This window comes from Triticum urartu, chromosome 7, assembly GCF_003073215.2.
Source record: "Triticum urartu cultivar G1812 chromosome 7, Tu2.1, whole genome shotgun sequence".
Classification (NCBI taxonomy): Eukaryota; Viridiplantae; Streptophyta; class Magnoliopsida; order Poales; family Poaceae; genus Triticum; species Triticum urartu.
The window spans coordinates 532357923-532376901 of record NC_053028.1 but is presented as its reverse complement, the minus strand read 5'-3'; the positions used below and the strand labels follow the sequence as shown (position 1 = coordinate 532376901).

Below are 18979 nucleotides of genomic sequence, written 5' to 3'. Positions count from 1 at the left end.
CTTTTGATCTAAGTGGAAGGATACATGATTTTTTACTAGAAATTGTGCTTGCTATAAAATAAAAGTTTTAATTTGGGTTTTCCCACAACTAAAGAAAAATAAAATGGAAGAATTATTCTTATTGCATAATAAAATAAAGAAACCTTAGAATTCCGTTTGCATAAGATATGCTACACCATACTATCGAAATCAAAAATAGGGTATGAGACAATTAATAACTTCGAAAACATGAAATAGTTGATAACATAAGTTGTTGTTCAGAAATAGGAAAGTGGAATGAAATCCAGTCTTAGTCAAATATTTCATATCTCTTCGTGTCCAAGCAGAAGGAAAAGGATACAATTTGAGCTGAGCGGAAAATCCATATCTCTCTTATCCATTTAAAGCATATGGATTTAGAGTAGAGCATATGGATCAATCTATTTATAATTATAAGAATCGAATGTGTTTTTTTTATGTTATTTTGTGAAGGAATGAAAACAATTCTATATAGAATGGGTTGGGAATTATGCCTAGATCCCGTGGAAATGGAAATTTCATTGATAAGACCTCCTCAATTGTAGCCAATATTTTATTGCGAATAATTCCGACAACCTCAGGAGAAAAAAAGGCATTTACTTATTATAGAGATGGTGCGATTTGACTCTTTTTTTTGCTTTTTTTAGCCCTACCTATACCTCGGTCTTACGAAAAAGAGAGGGGTTGGCATAGAGAGAACCAAATTTGTAAAGCAAACAAACCCACGCTTCGGGAAGGTGAGGCGAACTAACAATTCCTTCCGTCGTGTATCCTCGATTGATGCGGCTTCAGATACTTCAATTGTAGATTTGAGTATTGAGCGAAAGGTTACACCTACAGGATATGGTATGGTATGGATTACAGGCCAATCCTACTCTATTAGTATCCGTAGGCAGCATAGGGGAGAAAAGCACTACACCTAGAAATAGGAATCAACAAGAGAAAAACTTTGTTAGAAATTACCCCTTTCCTGATCAGTATTAGGGCTGAGAAGAATGGTTGGGATAACAAACAACCATCAGGTTTGTACTTTGGATACCCTATAACCACCAAAGATCGTTGAAGTAGCTAATTCCTCTAAATAGGAGGTGTTGAGAACAAAGAAATTATTGGAGCTATCGTTTTCCTCTAGCATTAATAGAATTAATTGGTGTTAAGAAAAACCTCTTGTGGGAAGGTTGGCTAGAGATTTCTCAGAAAAATACAAGCCCCTTTCGGTTCATAATGAGACGGGACTAATTCTATTTTGATTCTATAGATTATTCGCTTAGTACTATTATGTACAGAAGGGAGGAGCCGTATGAGATGAAAACCTCATGTACGGTTTTGGAACGGAGATTTTTTGAATAGAATGAACGACCGTAACGGATGTTGGCTCAATCCGAAGGAAATTATGCGGAAGCTTTGCAAAATTATTATGAAGCTAAGCGACTAGAAATCGACCCCTATGATCGAAGTTATATACTCTATAACATAGGCCTTATACACACAAGCAATGGAGAGCATACAAAGGCTTTGGAATATTATTTCCGGGCACTAGAACAAAACCCTTCTTACCGCAAGCTTTTAATAATATGGCCGTGATCTGTCATTATGTGCGACTATCTCCACTATAGAAAAAAAGAGGATCAAATTTTCTAGTAAATACTAGAAAAAAGGGCTTTCTACATAGGGATCATAAAAACAACGATTTTTCCCTATCAGCTGTAGGAAGGAAGGACACTTCACGAGAATAAAAAAACGAAGAAAGTATGGCCTATACTACTACTCTATGGATAAAGCTTCTCAAATTGATAGAGAAAGCACCGTAAAGATCAATCAGTGAGCGACTGGGTCGATACAACTAAAAAAATTACTTACTTATCCCATGATATGGGGCAAAATTTTGAAATCCGCTTATGTAATAGAGCCGATCCACTGAGGGATTAAGCAGCGGTGTAGTATCAGATCCCAAAGATAGTAAGTTCTTTTTTCTTTCTTATGGAAAAAAGTCTTTTTCAAGGATTCTATAGAGATTTCATATATGAAACCGGGATAGTTACCTTTCAGAAAATTTGAACGAAGGCTCTATATCTATCTATGCTTCATTCTTCTGAAGGTGGGAAAAAAGATCAAACTGATTATTGATAAAAATTAGGGTTTGAAACTTAGGTAATTAATTCTTCTGCTTAACCCAAGAACAAATTGGATCGATTTTTGATAAATCGAATTCAGTTAAGATAGGGGAAATTCAGATAGTAATTTCTGAGCCGTATGAGGTAGGAAACTCTCAAGTACGGTTCTAAGGGAAGGAATTTCCTATTCCGACCGAGGAGAACAGGCCATTCTACAGGGTGATTCGGAAATTGCGGAAGCTTGGTTTGATCAAGCTGCTGAATATTGGAAACAAGCTATAGTGCTTACTCCAGGAAATTATATTGAAGCACAGAACTGGTTGAAGATTACGAAGCGCTTTGAATTTGAATAAGACCATGCTCCTTCTTTTTCATAAAATGGGTGGTTTGGTTGTTGATCCATTAATCAAATAAATTAGGTCGTAAGATCGAATCAAGAATTTCATTATATCCATTTCTTGTACCTTCTATTTTATATGATATTTCATAAGAATAAACCATAGGGATAGGGCCTAGAATAGAAGTAATAAAGTGAATAAACAGAGGGGGCAATCTAAATATTGCTAATATATTAGGACCATCTTATTAATAATTCTAATGAGTTATCTTGGAATTTAGAATCAAATAAAAAAACCCTATATTATGCTCAAGGAAAGTAGATATAGATAGGAGCTTATGCCCTCAAAAAAATACACTAGTTTCTTAAATTAAAAATAAAAAATATTTTTTTCTTACGTCGAGAAATATTTGTTTTTCAAGATAAACAATGTCCGTTAGGCACCTAATCTTTATGTCATAATAGACCCGAACACTTGCCTCAGATTGACTTCAATATATAATTGCTCCAGTGAATAACTAAAAAATAGAAGGATGGTAGATAGTAAAGAAAAGAACTAATCACAATATCTATCTTTCAAAATCTATCTTTCAAAATCTATCTTTCAAAATATATATCTTTCAAAGATTCACTAAAAAGACAGTTGGCGGGTCTCTTTGTATGTCTTGTCCGGAAAGAGGAGGACTTAATGATTATTCGTTCGCCGGAACCAGAAGTAAAAATTGTTGTGGATAGGGATCCTGTAAAAACATCTTTTGAGGAATGGGCCAGACCCGGCCATTTCTCAAGAACACTAGCTAAGGGCCCTGATACTACCACTTGGATCTGGAACCTACATGCTGATGCTCACGATTTCGATAGTCATACTGGTGATTTGGAGGAGATTTCTCGAAAAGTCTTTAGTGCTCATTTCGGGCAACTTTCCATTATCTTTCTTTGGTTGAGTGGCATGTACTTTCATGGCGCCCGTTTTTCCAATTATGAAGCATGGCTAAGTGATCCTACTCACATTGGACCCAGTGCTCAGGTAGTTTGGCCTATAGTAGGGCAAGAAATATTGAATGGTGATGTAGGCAGGGGTTTCCGAGGAATCCAAATAGCCCCCGGGAAGAGATCCAAGAAACAATTTTTTTTGACACGAGGAACTACTCACCATGAATCCACTAATTGATGTTGCTTCTGTTATTGCTGCTGGATTGGCCGTAGGGCTTCCTTCTATTGGACCTGGAGTTGGTCAAGGTACTACTGTAGGACAAGCTGTAGAAGGTATTGCGAGACAGTGAGAAGCAGAAGGTAAAATACGAGGTACTTTATTGCTTAGTCTAGCTTTTATGGAAGCTTTAACAATTTATGGACTAGTTATGGCACTAGCGCTTTTATTTGCGAACCCTTTTGTTTAATCTTAAAAAAAACTTTCGATTTCGATTAGGTACTTTTTTCTTTTTTTAGTAAATTTTTATTTGCTTCCGCAATTCCAATTATATCAATACTTTATTTAATTTACTCCTATTTATTACTCCTGGAATTATCTATTACTCAGCCCATTCTAGGAAGGGCTGAGTTGAGTATTATTAATTTAGAAGATATGATCACCTTCTTATTTCCCGTCCTTAGTTTAGGAAAGTGGAAAGTTTTTTCCTTTTATTTTAGGAATTTTGGGAACAGAACATTTCAACAAAGGAAGTATTTCACCAGTCAAACAAGACGTAAGACTTAATCTAAAAGAAATTACTAGATTGATCTATTTGGCATAAAAAAACGATCAAAAAAGGGCGAGCGAAGTAAGTGATCGAAAAACTTTGTTCTTTGTTCGTCCTATCTATAAGAGGAGAGCATATTGAAAAATGTAAACCCATTTCTTTCGTTTTTTGCTAGCTCACTGGCCATCCGCTGGCAGTTTCGGGCCTTAATATCCGATATTTTAGCAACAAAATCTAAAAATCTAACTGTAGTGGTTTGGTGTTTTGATTTTTTTGGAAAGGAGTGGTGTGCGAGTTGTCTATTTCAAGAATAGATATCTATCCGGCTTGCACTTTATATATTTTTATATTTTTTCGGATTAAATAAGAAAAGGGTGCACGATTCTCGACGAATTACTTCTGAATAAATTCAGAAAAATCATATGGAGAACCATAGCATTTCCGCCGACTCATGGTAAATCAACTTTTGATTCTCTATAAACCAGAATGTGAGACCATTAACACGGTTAAAGCTAAACTGCTTGAAGTCCAGCAAAAAAAGGTACTCTTTTCTACAATAGTATAGTACCAATTTAAACGGAATAGCTAATGTAAAATTTATCTGATATAGAAACACTCCTATCGATAAAATGGTTTGAACTATTTACTAGAAAAACAGGGGGCAACCCTGCCCTTTTTTAACCATGCCGAATTCGATGACCTATGTATAAAAAAGAGAAAATTTTGGATTTGAAGAAAAAAAATAAAAAGAATTCTATTAATTTCATTTTCATTTATTAGTTACTTTTCTTAATGAAATGAAATTATTAACTAGATGTCAAATAAAAATAAAGAAACAACTTTGCTGACCATGATATATTTTTATCTAGGCGGAAGAGTCCTCTTAATATTTATCTAGTCTTATATAGGTTTCGGTATATTGAAATATAAACATAAAAAAGAAGATAGAGGATAGGCTCATTACTTAAAAAAAAGATATGGAAATAGCTATAGAAAAAAAAGGAGCGTGAGAGCCAAATGAATCGAAAGATTCATGTTTGGTTCGGGAAGAGATCATAAAAGTTGTAAACTTACAAAATAATCTACTTTCATTAAAAGATTTATTAGATAATCGAAAACAGAGGATCTTGAGTACTATTCGAAATTCAAAAGAATTGCGTAGAGGGACCATTGAGCAACTCGAAAAAGCTCGGATTTCGATTACAGAAGTCGAAACTAGAAGCGGATGAGTATCGAATGAAATGGATACTCTGAGATAGAACGAGAAAAAGCAAATTTGATTAATGCTACTTCTATTAGTTTGGAACAATTGGAAAAGTCTAAAAACGAAACCCTTTATTTTGAAAAACAAAGGGCAATGAATCAGGTCCGACAGCGGGTTTTCCAACAGGCCGTACAAGGAGCTCTAAGAACTCTGAATAGTTGTTTGAATACCGAGTTACATTTCCGTACGATTCGTGCTAATATTGGCATTCTCGGGTCCCTGGAATGGAAGAAATAATTAAATTAATTAGGCCTTGAACTTCTACTTTCGTTTAGAATTTAGGCATTATTTTTCCCCTTGCTTCCGAAAAAAGAGTCAAGAAACACTAATGGCAACCCTTCGAGTCGACGAAATTCATAAAATTCTCCGCGAACGTATTGAACAATATAATAGGAAAGTAGGGATTGAGAATATAGGTCGCGTAGTTCAAGTGGGGGATGGGATTGCTCGTATTATAGGTCTTGGTGAAATAATGTCAGGTGAATTAGTCGAATTTGCAGAAGGTACTAGGGGTATTGCTCTGAATTTGGAATCCAAAAATGTTGGGATTGTATTAATGGGCGATGGGTTGATGATACAAGAGGGAAGTTTTGTAAAAGCAACAGGAAGAATTGCTCAGATACCCGTGAGTGAGGCTTACTTGGGTCGTGTTGTAAATGCTCTGGCTAAACCTATTGATGGGAAAGGCGAAATTATAGCTTCCGAATCTCGCTTAATTGAATCTCCTGCTCCAAGTATAATTTCCAGGCGTTCCGTATACGAACCTCTTCAAACAGGGCTTATTGCTATCGATTCGATGATCCCTATAGGGCGCGGTCAGCGAGAGTTAATTATTGGGGACAGACAGACTGGCAAAACAGCAGTAGCCACAGATACAATTCTCAATCAAAAAGGGCAAGGTGTAATATGTGTTTATGTAGCTATCGGTCAAAGAGCATCCTCCGTAGCTCAAGTAGTAACTACTTTCCATGAGGAGGGGGCCATGGAATACACTATTGTAGTAGCTGAAATGGCGGATTCACCTGCTACATTACAATACCTCGCTCCTTATACGGGAGCAGCCCTGGCTGAGTATTTTATGTACCGCGAACGGCATACTTTAATAATTTATGATGATCTCTCCAAACAGGCACAAGCTTATCGCCAAATGTCCCTTCTATTAAGAAGACCTCCCGGACGTGAGGCTTATCCAGGGGATGTTTTTTATTTGCATTCACGCCTTTTAGAAAGAGCCGCTAAATTAAATTCTCTTTTAGGCGAAGGAAGTATGACCGCTTTACCAATAGTTGAGACTCAATCTGGAGACGTTTCCGCCTATATTCCTACTAATGTTAATCTCCATTACAGATAGACAAATATTCTTATCTGCGGATCTATTCAATGCCGGAATTCGACCCGCTATTAATGTGGGTATTTCTGTTTCCAGAGTAGGATCCGCGGCTCAAATTAAATCCATGAAACAAGTAGTTGGCAAATCAAAATTGGAACTAGCGCAATTCGCAGAGTTACAAGCCTTTGCACAATTCGCCTCTGCTCTCGATAAAACAAGTCAGAATCAATTGGCAAGGGGTCGACGATTAAGGAAATTGCTTAAACAATCCCAGGCAAATCCTCTCCCAGTGGAAGAGCAGATAGCTACTATTTATACCGGAACAAGAGGATATCTTTATTCGTTAGAAATTGAACAGGTAAATAAATTTCTGGATGAGTTATGTAAACATCTAAAAGATACTAAACCTCAATTCCAAGAAATTATATCTTCTAGCAAGACATTCACCGAGCAAGCGGAAATCCTTTTGAAGGAAGGTATTCAGGAACAGCTGGAATGGTTTTCTCTTCAGTAACAAGTAAATTTTGCATGTCTACTCTTGTTAGTAGAATAGGAATCGTTGAGAAAGCTTTTTCATTTGAATCATGCAAAAAATTCTTTGTTTTTAGTTTAGTATAGTTATTTAAAGAATAGATAGAAATAAGATTGCATCCAATAGGATTCGAACCTATACCAAAGGTTTAGAAGACCTCCGTCCTATCCATTAGACAATGGACGCTTTTCTTTCATATTTTATTCTTTCTTTTATTTTTTTGCTTCTTCCGAGAAAAAACGGTTAGACCAAAACTCTTTTAGGAAATCAAAAAATCCAGATACAAATGCATGATGTATATATTATATCATGCATATATCATAAAGAAGGATTATGGAGGCGGTAGTGGGAATCGAACCCGCAACCCCAAGGTTATGAGCCTTATGAGCTACCAAACTGCTCTATACTCTTAAACTAAAGAGGGCTAACTAGTGGATAAAAGAGGGACGCCCCTCTACCAATATCTATACAAATAGAATAGTCCATTTATACAGAATGGTGAAGAGGGCTCCTCTATGATTATCAATTCCAGAAATCCATACAAATACGAAAGGGTATTTTATCCTTACCAACTGGATCTTGTTGCACCCGGTAACAAACATTCATAAACCATTTCTCAAAGTACGTGTCCGGATAGCCCAAAATGTCGATAGTTAGCTCTAGGTCTTCCGGTCAAAAAACAACGTCGATGAAGGCGTGTAGGTGCACTATTATGCGGTAGGGATTGCAATTTTTCTCGCATCTTCGTTTTTTCACTCAAACTCAAGGGAGAAACTTTGCTTCTTATCTTTTTTAAAGATTGACAAATCAAATGATATTTTTGTTCTAATTTCTGCCGCTTCTTCTCCCTCTGAATCAAACCTTTTTTTTGCCATAATGTGTCGTTGCTATTATTACCAAGTATATGGTTCTAATCCTAGATGGAAAAATAAATAGAAAAAGAAATCTAAAAAGGCAGATCCTCCCTCTCTATCAAGAGTAATGAACTAGGTGCTGATACAGTACAAAAAAACAAACTAAATTAACCAAACTTGCCTGATGTTGAGGCAATCAAGAAAGCTGCATAAGTGAATATATAACCCACGGAAAAGTGAGCTAATCCAACCAATCTTGCTTGCACAATGGAAAGAGCCACGGGCTTATCTCTCCAGCGAATTAAATTAGCTAAAGGTGTGCGTTCATGAGCCCATGCTAAAGTCTCAATTAATTCCTGCCAATACCCCCGCCAGGAAATTAAGAACATAAATCCAGTAGCCCAAACAAGATGTCCAAATAAGAACATCCACGCCCATACCGATAAACTATTCATCCCAAAAGGATTATATCCATTGATAAGTTGTGAAGAGTTTAACCATAGGTAATCTCTTAACCATCCCATCAAATAAGTGGAGGATTCATTAAATTGTGAAACGTTGCCCTGCCATAATGTGATATGTTTCCAATGCCAATAAAAAGTAACCCACCCAATGGTATTTAACATCCAGAAAACTGCCAAATAAAATGCGTGCCAAGCAGAAATATCACAAGTACCGCCGCGCCCTGGGCCGTCACAAGGAAAACTATATCCAAAATCCTTTTTATCTGGCATTAATTTGGAATCGCGTGCATCTAAAGTGCCCTTTACTAAAATCAATGTAGTTGTATGCAAACCTAGAGCAATAGCATGATGAACCAAGAAATCCCCAGGTCCTATTGTTAAGAAAAGCGAATTACTATTCTCATTAACAGCATTCAACCATCTGGGCAACCATAGGCTTCGACCCGCATTGAAAGCGGGGCCATTCGTTGAAGATAAGAGTATATCGAACCCATATGTCGTCTTGCCATGAGCAGATTGTATCCATTGGGCAAATATAGGTTCGATCAAGATTTGCTTTTCTGGAGTACCAAAAGCAAGCATGACGTCGTTATGAACATAAAGGCCCAAGGTATGGAATCCTAGAAAGAGGCTAGCCCAACTTAAATGAGATATGATAGCTTCTTTATGGTCTAACATTCTTGCCAATACATTATCCTCATTCTGTTCCGGATTCTAATCCCTAATGAAAAAATAGCTCCAGGAGCAAAAGCCCCTGTCATGATGAACCCTGCAATATATTGGTGATGAGTATATAAAGCAGCTTGAGTAGTGAAGTCTTGTGCTATGAATGCATAAGGAGGTAAAGAGTACATATGTTGAGCTACTAAGGAAGTAATAACCCCTAAAGAAGCTAGAGCAAGACCTAACTGGAAATGAAGCAAATTGTTGATTGTGTCATAAAGGCCCTTATACCCACGCCCTAATCGACCCCTCGGAGGAGTATGCGCTTCTAAAAGATCTTTAATACTGTGCCCAATTCCGAAGTTAGTTCGATACTTGTGACCGGCAATGAGAAAAATAAATGCAATAGCTAAATGATGTTGAGTCGTATCGGTCAGCCACAAACTTTGTGTTTGTGGATGGAATCCCCCAAGAAGAGTTAGAATGGCAGTTCCCGCTCCTTGAGAGGTACCAAATAAATGATTACTCGAATCAGGGTTTTTGGCATAAAGATTCCATTGACCCGTCAAAAGGGGTCCCAACCCCTGGGGATAGGGTAATACATCTAAGAAATTATTCCATCGAACGTACTCCCCCCTGGATGCGGGAATAGCAACATGAACTAAATGTCCTGTCCAAGCCAAAGAACTTACCCCGAAAAGTCCTGACAAATGATGATTGAGACGAGATTCCGCGTTTTTGAACCACGAAAGGCTTGGTTTCCATTTGGGTTGTAGATGTAACCAACCCGCTATTAAGGACAGCGTAGAAAGAAATAATAGAAAAAGAGCTCCAGTATAAAGATCCTCATTGGTGCGTAATCCTATTGTATACCACCACTGATAAACTCCAGAATAAGCAATATTCACTGGACCAGCAGCACCTCCTCGAGTAAAGGCTTCCACAGCGGGTTGACCAAAATGAGGATCCCAAATCGCATGAGCAATAGGTCTTACGTGTAAAGGATCTTGTATCCATGATTCAAAATTTCCTTGCCAAGCTACATGTTTCCGGACGTCCATAAAAAGATTATTGCTAATTGCCCAAAGTGAGAAGCAAAAATGTTCTGATAAAGATGTTCTTCAGTAATATCATCATGACTTTCGAAATCATGTGAGGTAGCAATACCAAACCAAATACGACGAGTAGTGGGGTCCTGAGCTAAGCCTTGGCTAAACCTGGGAAATCTTAATTCCATAATGCCTTTCAAATCCTCCTAGCCACTATCCTACTGCAATAATTCTCGCTAAGAAGAATGCCCATGTCGTGGCAATTCCACCCAGAAGGTAATGGGTTACTCCTACAGCGCGTCCTTGTATAATGCTCAAGGCTCTAGGCTGAGTAGCAGGAGCAACTTTTAATTTGTTATGAGCCCAAACGATAGATTCAATGAGTTCTTGCCAATAACCACGGCCGCTGAATAAAAACATTAAACTGAAGGCCCAGACAAAATGAGCACCTAAGAAAAAAAGACCATATGCAGATAATGAAGAGCCATAAGAGTGAATGACTTGCGATGCCTGTGCCCATAAGAAACAATTTTTTTGACACGAGGAACTACTCACCATGAATCCACTAATTGCTGCCGCTTCTGTTATTGCTGCTGGATTGGTCATAGGGCTTGCTTCTATTGGACCTAGAGTTGGTCAAGGTACTGCTGCAGGACAAGCTGTAGAAGGTATTGCGAGACAGCCAGAAGCAATTACATATTGAAGTCAATCCGAGGCAAGTGTTCGGGTCTATCCAAGTACTCATCACTTCTCTCCCCCCCTCCTCTTTCCTTCTCCCTTCGGAACACATGGAAAGGAGGAGGCTGAATATGATTAGGCCCCAAGTAGGATTCCTCCTACTTGGGGCGGGCCTCTTGCTGCTCCCTCCCCCTCCCACCTATATATATATATGTGGGGGCACCGCTAGAACACACAACAAACATTGTTAGCCGTATGCGGCGCCCCCCTCCACGGTTTATGCCTCTGGTCATATTCACATAGTGCTTAGGCAAAGCCCTGCGCGGATCACTTCACCATCACCGTCACCATGCCGTCGTGCTGACGGAACTCTCCCTTGACACTTTGCTGGATCAAGAGTTCGAGGGATGTCATCGAGCTAAACGTGTGCAGAACTCGGAGGTGCCGTACGTTCAGTGCTTGATCGGTCGGAACAAGAAGAAGTTCGACTATATCAACCGCGTTGTCAAACGCTTCCGCTTTCAGACTACAAGGGTATGTGGACACACTCTCCCTGGCTCGTTGCTATGCATCTCCTAGATAGATGTTGCATGATCGTATGATTTTTTTTGAAATACTGCGTTCCCTAACAGTGGTATCAGAGCCAGGTCTATGTGTAGATGTTATATGCATGAGTAGAACACAAAGAGTTGTGGGTGATAATAGTCATACTGCTTACCAGCAACGTCTTACTTTGATTCGGTGATATTGTTGGATGAAGCGGCCCCGACCATGTTCATCAGACTGGTTCTACCGACGTGCTTTGCACACAGGTGGATGGCGGGTGTCTATTTCTCCAACTTTAGTTGAATTGAGTTTGACTACGCCCGACCCTTGTTGAAGGTTAAAACAGCACACTTGACAAAAAATCGTTGTGGTTTTGATGCGTAGGTAAGAAAGGTTTTTGCTAGAAGCCCGTAGCAGCCACGTAAAACTTGCAACAACAAAGTAGAGGACGTCTAACTTGGTTTTGCAGGGCTTGTTGTGATGTGATATGGTCAAGACGTGATGAGATATAAATTATTGTATGAGATGATCATGTATTGTAAAAGTTATCGGCAACTGATGACCCACAAGTATAAGGGATCTATCGTAGTCCTTTCGATAAGTAAGAGTGTCAAACCCAACGAGGAGCAGAAGGAAATGATAAGAGGTTTCCAGCAAGGTATTCTCTGCAAGTACTGAAATAAGTGGTAACAGATAGTTTTGAGATAAGATAATTTGTAACGAGCAACAAGTAACAAAAGTAAATAAAGTGCAGCAAGATGGCCCAATCCTTTTTGTAGCAAAGGACAAGCCTGGACAAACTCTTATATGATGTAAAGCGCTCCCGAGGACACATGGGAATATCGTCAAGCTAGTTTTCATCACGTTCATATGATTCATGTTCGGTACTTTGATAATTTGGTATGTGGGTGGACCGGTGCTTGGGTGTTGCCCTTACTTGGACAAGCATCCCACTTATGATTAACCTCTATTGCAAGCATCCGCAACTACAACAAAAGTATTAAGGTAAACCTAACCATAGCATGAAACATATGGATCCAAATCAGCCCCTTACGAAGCAACGCATAAACTAGGGTTTAAGCTTCTGTCACTCTAGCAACCCATCATCTACTTATTACTTCCCAACGCCTTCCTATAGGCCCAAATAATGGTGAAGTGTCATGTAGTCGACGTTCACATAACACCACTAGAGGAGAGACAACATACATCTCATCAAAATATCAAACGAATACCAAATTCACATGACTACTAATAGCAAGACTTCTCCCATGTCCTCAGGAACAAAAGTAACTACTCACCAAGCATAAACATGTTCATAATCAGAGGGGTATTAATATGCATATAGGATCTGAACATATGATCTTCCACCAATTGAACGAACTAGCATCAACTACAAGGAGTAATTAACACTACTAGCAACCTACTAGCACCAATCCCGGACTTGGAGACAAGAATTGGATACAAGAGATGAACTAGGGTTTTGAGATGAGATGGTGCTGATGAAGATGTTGATGGAGATTTCCCTATCCCAATGAGAGGAGCATTGGTGATGACGATGGCGATGATTTCCCCCTCCGGGAGGGAAGTTTCCCCGGCAGAACAGCTCCGCCAGAGCCCTAGATTGGTTCCGCCAAGGTTCCGCCTCGTGGCGGCGGAGTTTCCTCCGAGAAGATGGCTTATGATTTTTTTCCCATCGAAAGACTCCGTATAGCAGAAGATGGCCACCGGAGGGCCACCAAGGGGCCCACGAGGTAGGGGGCGCGCCAAGGGGGGTAGGGCGCACCCCCCACCCTCGTGGGCAGGGTGTGGCCCCCCTGGTGAAGTTCTTGCTCTCAGTATTTTTTGTATATTTGGAAAACATCTTCCGTGAAGTTTCAGGACTTTTGGAGTTGTGCAGAATAGGTCTCTAATATTTGCTCCTTTTCCAGCCTAGAATCCTAGCTGCCGGCATTCTCCCTCTTTATGTAAACCTTGTAAAATAAGAGAGAATAGGCATAAGTATTGTGACATAATGTGTAATAACAGCCCATAATGCAATAAATATTGATATAAAATCATGATGAAAAATGGACGTATCAACTCCCCCAAGCTTAGACCTCGCTTGTCCTCAAGCGAAAAGCCAAAATCGAAAAATTTGTCCACATGTTTAGAGATAGAGGTGTCGATAAAAATAAAATACGGACATGAGGGCATCATGATCATTCTTAGAACAGCAACGTATATAATTCTTGTCATATAATCTCTAATGCTAGAGTAATAATTCAATCACAATATCAAGTATGAATCTTAAACTTCATTGAAAACTAACAAACTATAATCTCGGTCATTGAAGCAATTGCAATTTATCATAACATAGGAAAGAGTCAATGTATAAGAGCTTTTCAGCAAGTCCACATACTCAACTATCATATAGTCTTTCACAATTGCTGACACTCACGCAATACTTATGAGTATGGAGTTTTAATTGGACACAGAGAAAGATAGGGGCTTGTAGTTTTGCCTCCCAACGTTTTACCTTGTAACATCCCAAATTTTCAATTTGGAATGTTATACACTAGATCATCATTGCATATCATATTTATTGCATTCTGGTTGATCCTAGAATTTTTTTGCAACTCAAGGACCCTCGGAGAGAGTTGGGGATTTCGTTGTTTTCATATTTGAGTTGTCTCAAATTTTGAAAATAGGATCATTTGATTTTATTTATTTTAACTTCAATTATTTCTATTACAAAAATATGAGAGAGGGAATAAAATGACTTTCGCAGAATAAATAAATATTGAGGATTTAATAAAGAAATCAAATAAGATTTTATTTGGTTTTATTTGCTATTTTATTTGGTTTTAGTTGTCTCAAATTTAGAAACCAAATAAATGTTCATCCTGTGCGGCTTGATTTTAGAAGAGGGGGAAAATTTATTTCAGGATTTTTGGAGTCCGTTTAGTAGTCCTTTTGTTTTTTTTGAGCGTAAGTTTTTTTTAAAAAAACGTCCGAACCGACCTACGGGCCGTGCTAGGCCCGGACTCCCCGGACCCAGCCTTTATAAGCCGCCGGCACACCCTGGGCTGAAACCCTAGCCGCCCTGCCTCGAACCCCGCGCCCGCCGCCGCCGCCCCGCCGGACCCCGCCGCCGCCGTCCCGCCGCCCGAGGTTTACCTCGATCCCGCCACCAGTTTTCCCGGAAAAACCTTTCGGTTTTCGTCGGTTTTTTGCTTGTTTCATTTTTTCTTTAGATCGGTTTTTTCCCGGTTTAGGCTAATTAGCGAGCGTTCGCTCGTTCGTTCGTTTTAATGAAAGTGTTCTTTGTTTAGATTCAGTTAACGAACGTTCGTTCGTTAAACTGTTCGTCGTTTTTCTTTTTCTTGGATTAAATCCGCGATTTTTTGATCGTGATTTCTGATTCGATTTTCGTTTTAGTTTATCTTTTCGCTCGTTTATCGAAATCAGGCGATTCAAGCGCCTGGAGTTTCGTCTCGGAACCCTCTTTCCGTTTAACCAACTTAAACAAGTTTTTGCTTCTGTAAAAATTGACTTAGATCCAGAATAGTAAATGAAGCCTGTTTCTTTTGTCGTTTGTCTTTCGTTGCTTCGTTCGATTCGATTCTTTTTGCCAACCGGAGTTCTTAAGTTGAACTTTCTGGTTAAATCTCTTATTTGAGTTTTACCTGTGCATTATTTGAGTACTTATTGTGTGCTTTTTTGTTTGCGATAGAGTTCCCGGAGTGCGCCGCTTGTTACTTCGAATCGCTACGTTTCCCGGATCATCAGCAAGGCAAGTAACACTTTGATCATACCTCCTACTACCCAGTTTTATTGCATTAGATCAATCCTTACACATTGCATGATTAGGATCTAATTAAATTGTGGGTTTGGGAAGTAGTTGAGGTAGTACCTATTACCTGTCTAATTATCAAACCTTTGGGAGTTACTTCTACGTTTGCTTATTATTGCTATGCTATGCTAGTAGACGTGGATTGGGTGAGTGTATCCATGACAGATGTGAGCTTTGTTAATTAATGATTTACTTAAGGTGGCAACCTAAACACACATCTGGGTGGATTGAGGCACCTGGGTATTCCAGGATTTGCCTGTTTTCTTTTGGACCGCCACCCAGGCTCAAAAGGATCATGAGATTATTCATGCTAGAAACTTCCGTGTGCATCCACAAGCTATTATGGGCTCTAGCATAGTTGACTAAGTCGTGCGAACTCTTATAGTGGTAGAGTAGCAGATGTAGGGGATGTAGGTGGTACGGTCTACCCATCATAAGGTGCTAGCGCTTCTGAAAGACTATGTCTCGGTCATCTGTTTCTCAAACACCGTGTAGTGCGAGAAACCAAAGGAGGCGATCGAGTCTTGTGGGGAAAAGTGCGCAAACCTGTGCAGAGTGTATAAACTAATCATGGTTAGCCGTGTCCCCGGTTATGGACATCTTGAGTATCTAGTACCTAGATTATCATGTGAATCTCAACATGTTACTCTAAAAGATTAATTTTGTTGGGTTTGTTTAATGATGATGTTTAATTGGGATTGAGAATGCTGTCAACCATTCTCAATGTTTAACAACCACCATAATAGTTAAATAAATTTATTCCTCTGCAGTAGGGAAAAATTGGCTTTATGCAAAACTGTAACCATAGAGCTTTCCACCAGCCAAATATGCATATAGTATAGCTGTTTCATTCCATTATTCTCTATGTGTTACATTGCCAGCATATTCCATGTGCTGACCCGTTTTCGGGCTGCAACATTAATGTTGCAAACTTTTCAGACGACAATGAAGGAGTTTTAGGTCGTGGTTCTATACTTAGTGATGTCGTTGGAGTTGATGGACTCACTTATCTTCCAAGCCTTCCGCTGTTATCGTTATTAGATGGCCTTAAGCCATTTTTATTGTAATAAGTTATCTTTGGAGACACTCGATGTAATAAGTGTGTGATTGCTACTCTACTATAAATCCTTCAAGTACTGTGTGGTGTCAGCATTACTGATCCAGGGATGACACCGGAGCATAGAGATTGGACCGTTTGAGGTCTGGTCGCTACATACCTCAAGGGTAATGTCAACAGTAATAATTCATGAAAACTCACATCCAACTAGCCATATATATACCAGGATCTTTCCAGCATATTGTGCTTGCCAAAGGATAATGTGTAAAAAGGAAGGGTGAAAATCACCATGACTCTTATGCAATGTAGGAGCTAAAATTAAAAGATAGGCCCTTCGCAGAGGGAAGTAGAGGTTGTCATGCGCTTTTATGGTTGGATGCACAAAATCTTAATGCGAAAGAACGTCACTTTATATTGCCACTTGTGATATGGACCTTTATTATGCAGTCTGTCGCTTTTATTACTTCCATATCACACGATCGTATAAAGCTTATTTCCTCCACACCAATCAATAATACATATTTAGAGAGCAATTTTTATTGCTTGCACCAATGACAACTTACTTGATGGATCTTACTCAATCCATACACTAGTGCCGAACCAGGCAATAGCACCGGTTCGTAAGGCCCTTTAGTGCCGGTTCCATAACCGGCACTAAAGTGTGGGCACTAAAGCCCCCCCCTTTAGTACCGGTTTAGCACGAACCGGTGCTAAAGGGCAACCACGTGGCACGAGCCAGCTCCTGGGGCCGGGAGCCCTTTAGTACTGGTTGGTAACACCAATCGGTACTAAAATGTTTGGGGTTTTTTTTGGTTTTATGATTTCTTTTTCATTTAATTTTGTGTTTTCCATTTTAATTCTTTTTTGTTTGCTGGTATTTTATGATACTACACATTGTACACGTTATGCATATATATATATATAAATAGAATTTCTAGTAGAACCAATCATATATATATCATCAATGTCTCACAAACCACCATATTAATTCACACATACACACATGTATAGCTATATACAATTTCTCCTACATATGCATGTTGCCTTCGGAGCCAGTGGCATTAGCCTAATTGGTGCCTTCGGAGCATGATGACAATTGGAAGTGGTTCATGACCTGGTCGATGGGGGCGGTAGCGGGTAATAGTATTCTCCCTTCGGATTTATGACCTGGTCGAGCAAAAATCCCGCTATTTCCTCTTGAAGTGCTTCTACGCGCTCCGTTTCTAGGAGCTTGTCCCGCACCTCTGTGAACTATTAAGAAGGAGATCAATATGCATGTGTATTAGTTGTGTGACTAGATATCGATAATGGTGTAAAAATTGTGAATAGTGTTCTGACAAGCGTACCCATTCCTGTCTTTGAGATCTGCTCCTTTCGGACGCCATCATGCGAATGTTCTCGCAAACGCATAATGCACATAGATCAGTCCCCTGCGCCTGCTTCAGGGCCTTTATTACGAGAATGGAATTTAATTTGATCAGATAATAATTAATCAAGCATGATAATTAAAGAGATGGTAGCTAGCTAGCTAGTACTACTTAATTACTTACCTTGGGTCAAAACCATTTCAGTTGTCATTTCCATTCGCCTTCCGTGACGCTGATGAACCTTGCCCAAGCCCTGCCAGCCTACAAAGAAAATGAATAAAGGGGTTATTAAATAGTTCATATCATGAAATGACGAACTAAATAGGCCGAGATATATAGTTAATAATGATTGAAATTACCTATTGACTATCCCAAACAAGATGTTATAGTCACTATTTGCTTTGAGTAGTGAGTCCAGTATTTCAACTGTTCCGGCATCAACTTTAATGATACACAAGATCCAGTGAAATCTACATGCACACACATTTGCATGTCTTAATTAAGCGGGCATATGTAAGCAAAAACATGTAGCTAGCTAGTAGGCAAAAACAGAGAATTTGTAGTACAAGAAAGTGTGACTCACTGGAAGTTGTAAGGAAGTAGTATATCTTCATTGTATTTGAGGCGCTTCAAGAGCTCTAGAATGCTGTCCTCTACCTGCTTTTCATGATGCTTGTTTATTTTCCCTGTGTATTCATTAACGGTGTTTGGGTCAATGAACCCAATGCCATAGCGTCCACCTTTCCTCATTTCATACATCTTCATCCTGCATAATACCACAGAAAAGAATATAGTGAGGATAATTACAGGTAATGATTGATCAAAAGGATCACTACAGCTAGCTTGAGACTTAAATTACAGAAAGAAATCACTTACAGACAATAGCAACTGATGATAGATTTGTCGAGTGCGTCTTGATTGTATAACTGAAATAGTTCAGAATACTCAACGGTCACAGGTTTCTGAAGGTAGTAATGATCCTTCTTGACTTGCACCATGAGGGACTCTCGATCGGATCTCTTGGTAATGTCCATGTACCATTGATGCAATTCATACATTCTCGTTGGGAGCTTCTGGACCTCTTCTGGCTTGACCAAAGGTTGGCCCCGGGCATATTTCCGTTTTATTTCCTCCTCTATAAGCACAGGCATGTCCTCAATCTCGAGGAGTTGTC

At 39.2% G+C, this 18979-nt stretch overlaps 2 protein-coding genes, 1 non-coding gene and 1 pseudogene across 3 annotated transcripts; 2 read left to right on the top strand and 2 right to left on the bottom strand.

The window, feature by feature from the left end:
• The first annotated feature begins 209 nt into the window (after positions 1–209).
• On the top strand, positions 210–2558 carry LOC125524299 (annotated as a pseudogene).
• Positions 2559–5388: 2830 nt separating this feature from the next.
• LOC125521792 (ATP synthase subunit alpha, chloroplastic-like) lies at positions 5389–7292 on the top strand. The gene is given in 2 exon segments (XM_048686853.1): positions 5389–6766; positions 6768–7292. Coding segments are annotated over 2 exon segments (1515 nt in total). The 5' UTR covers positions 5389–5761; the 3' UTR covers positions 7278–7292.
• Positions 7293–7409: 117 nt separating this feature from the next.
• TRNAR-UCU lies at positions 7410–7481 on the bottom strand. Its single transcript has one exon. It is a non-coding gene; the product is annotated as a tRNA-Arg (tRNA).
• A 433-nt stretch (positions 7482–7914) lies between these two features.
• LOC125521793 (photosystem I P700 chlorophyll a apoprotein A2-like) lies at positions 7915–9345 on the bottom strand. The gene has a single exon (XM_048686854.1). The coding sequence runs from the start codon at positions 9289–9291 to the stop codon at positions 8317–8319; it is 975 nt and encodes a 324-aa protein (XP_048542811.1). The 5' UTR covers positions 9292–9345; the 3' UTR covers positions 7915–8316.
• Between the last annotated feature and the right edge of the window lie 9634 nt (positions 9346–18979).

Coding starts and splice junctions, on each gene's coding strand:
- LOC125521793 (XM_048686854.1), bottom strand. CDS start 9,291: ATGTTAGACCATAAAGAAGCTATCATATCTCATTTAAGTTGGGCTAGC.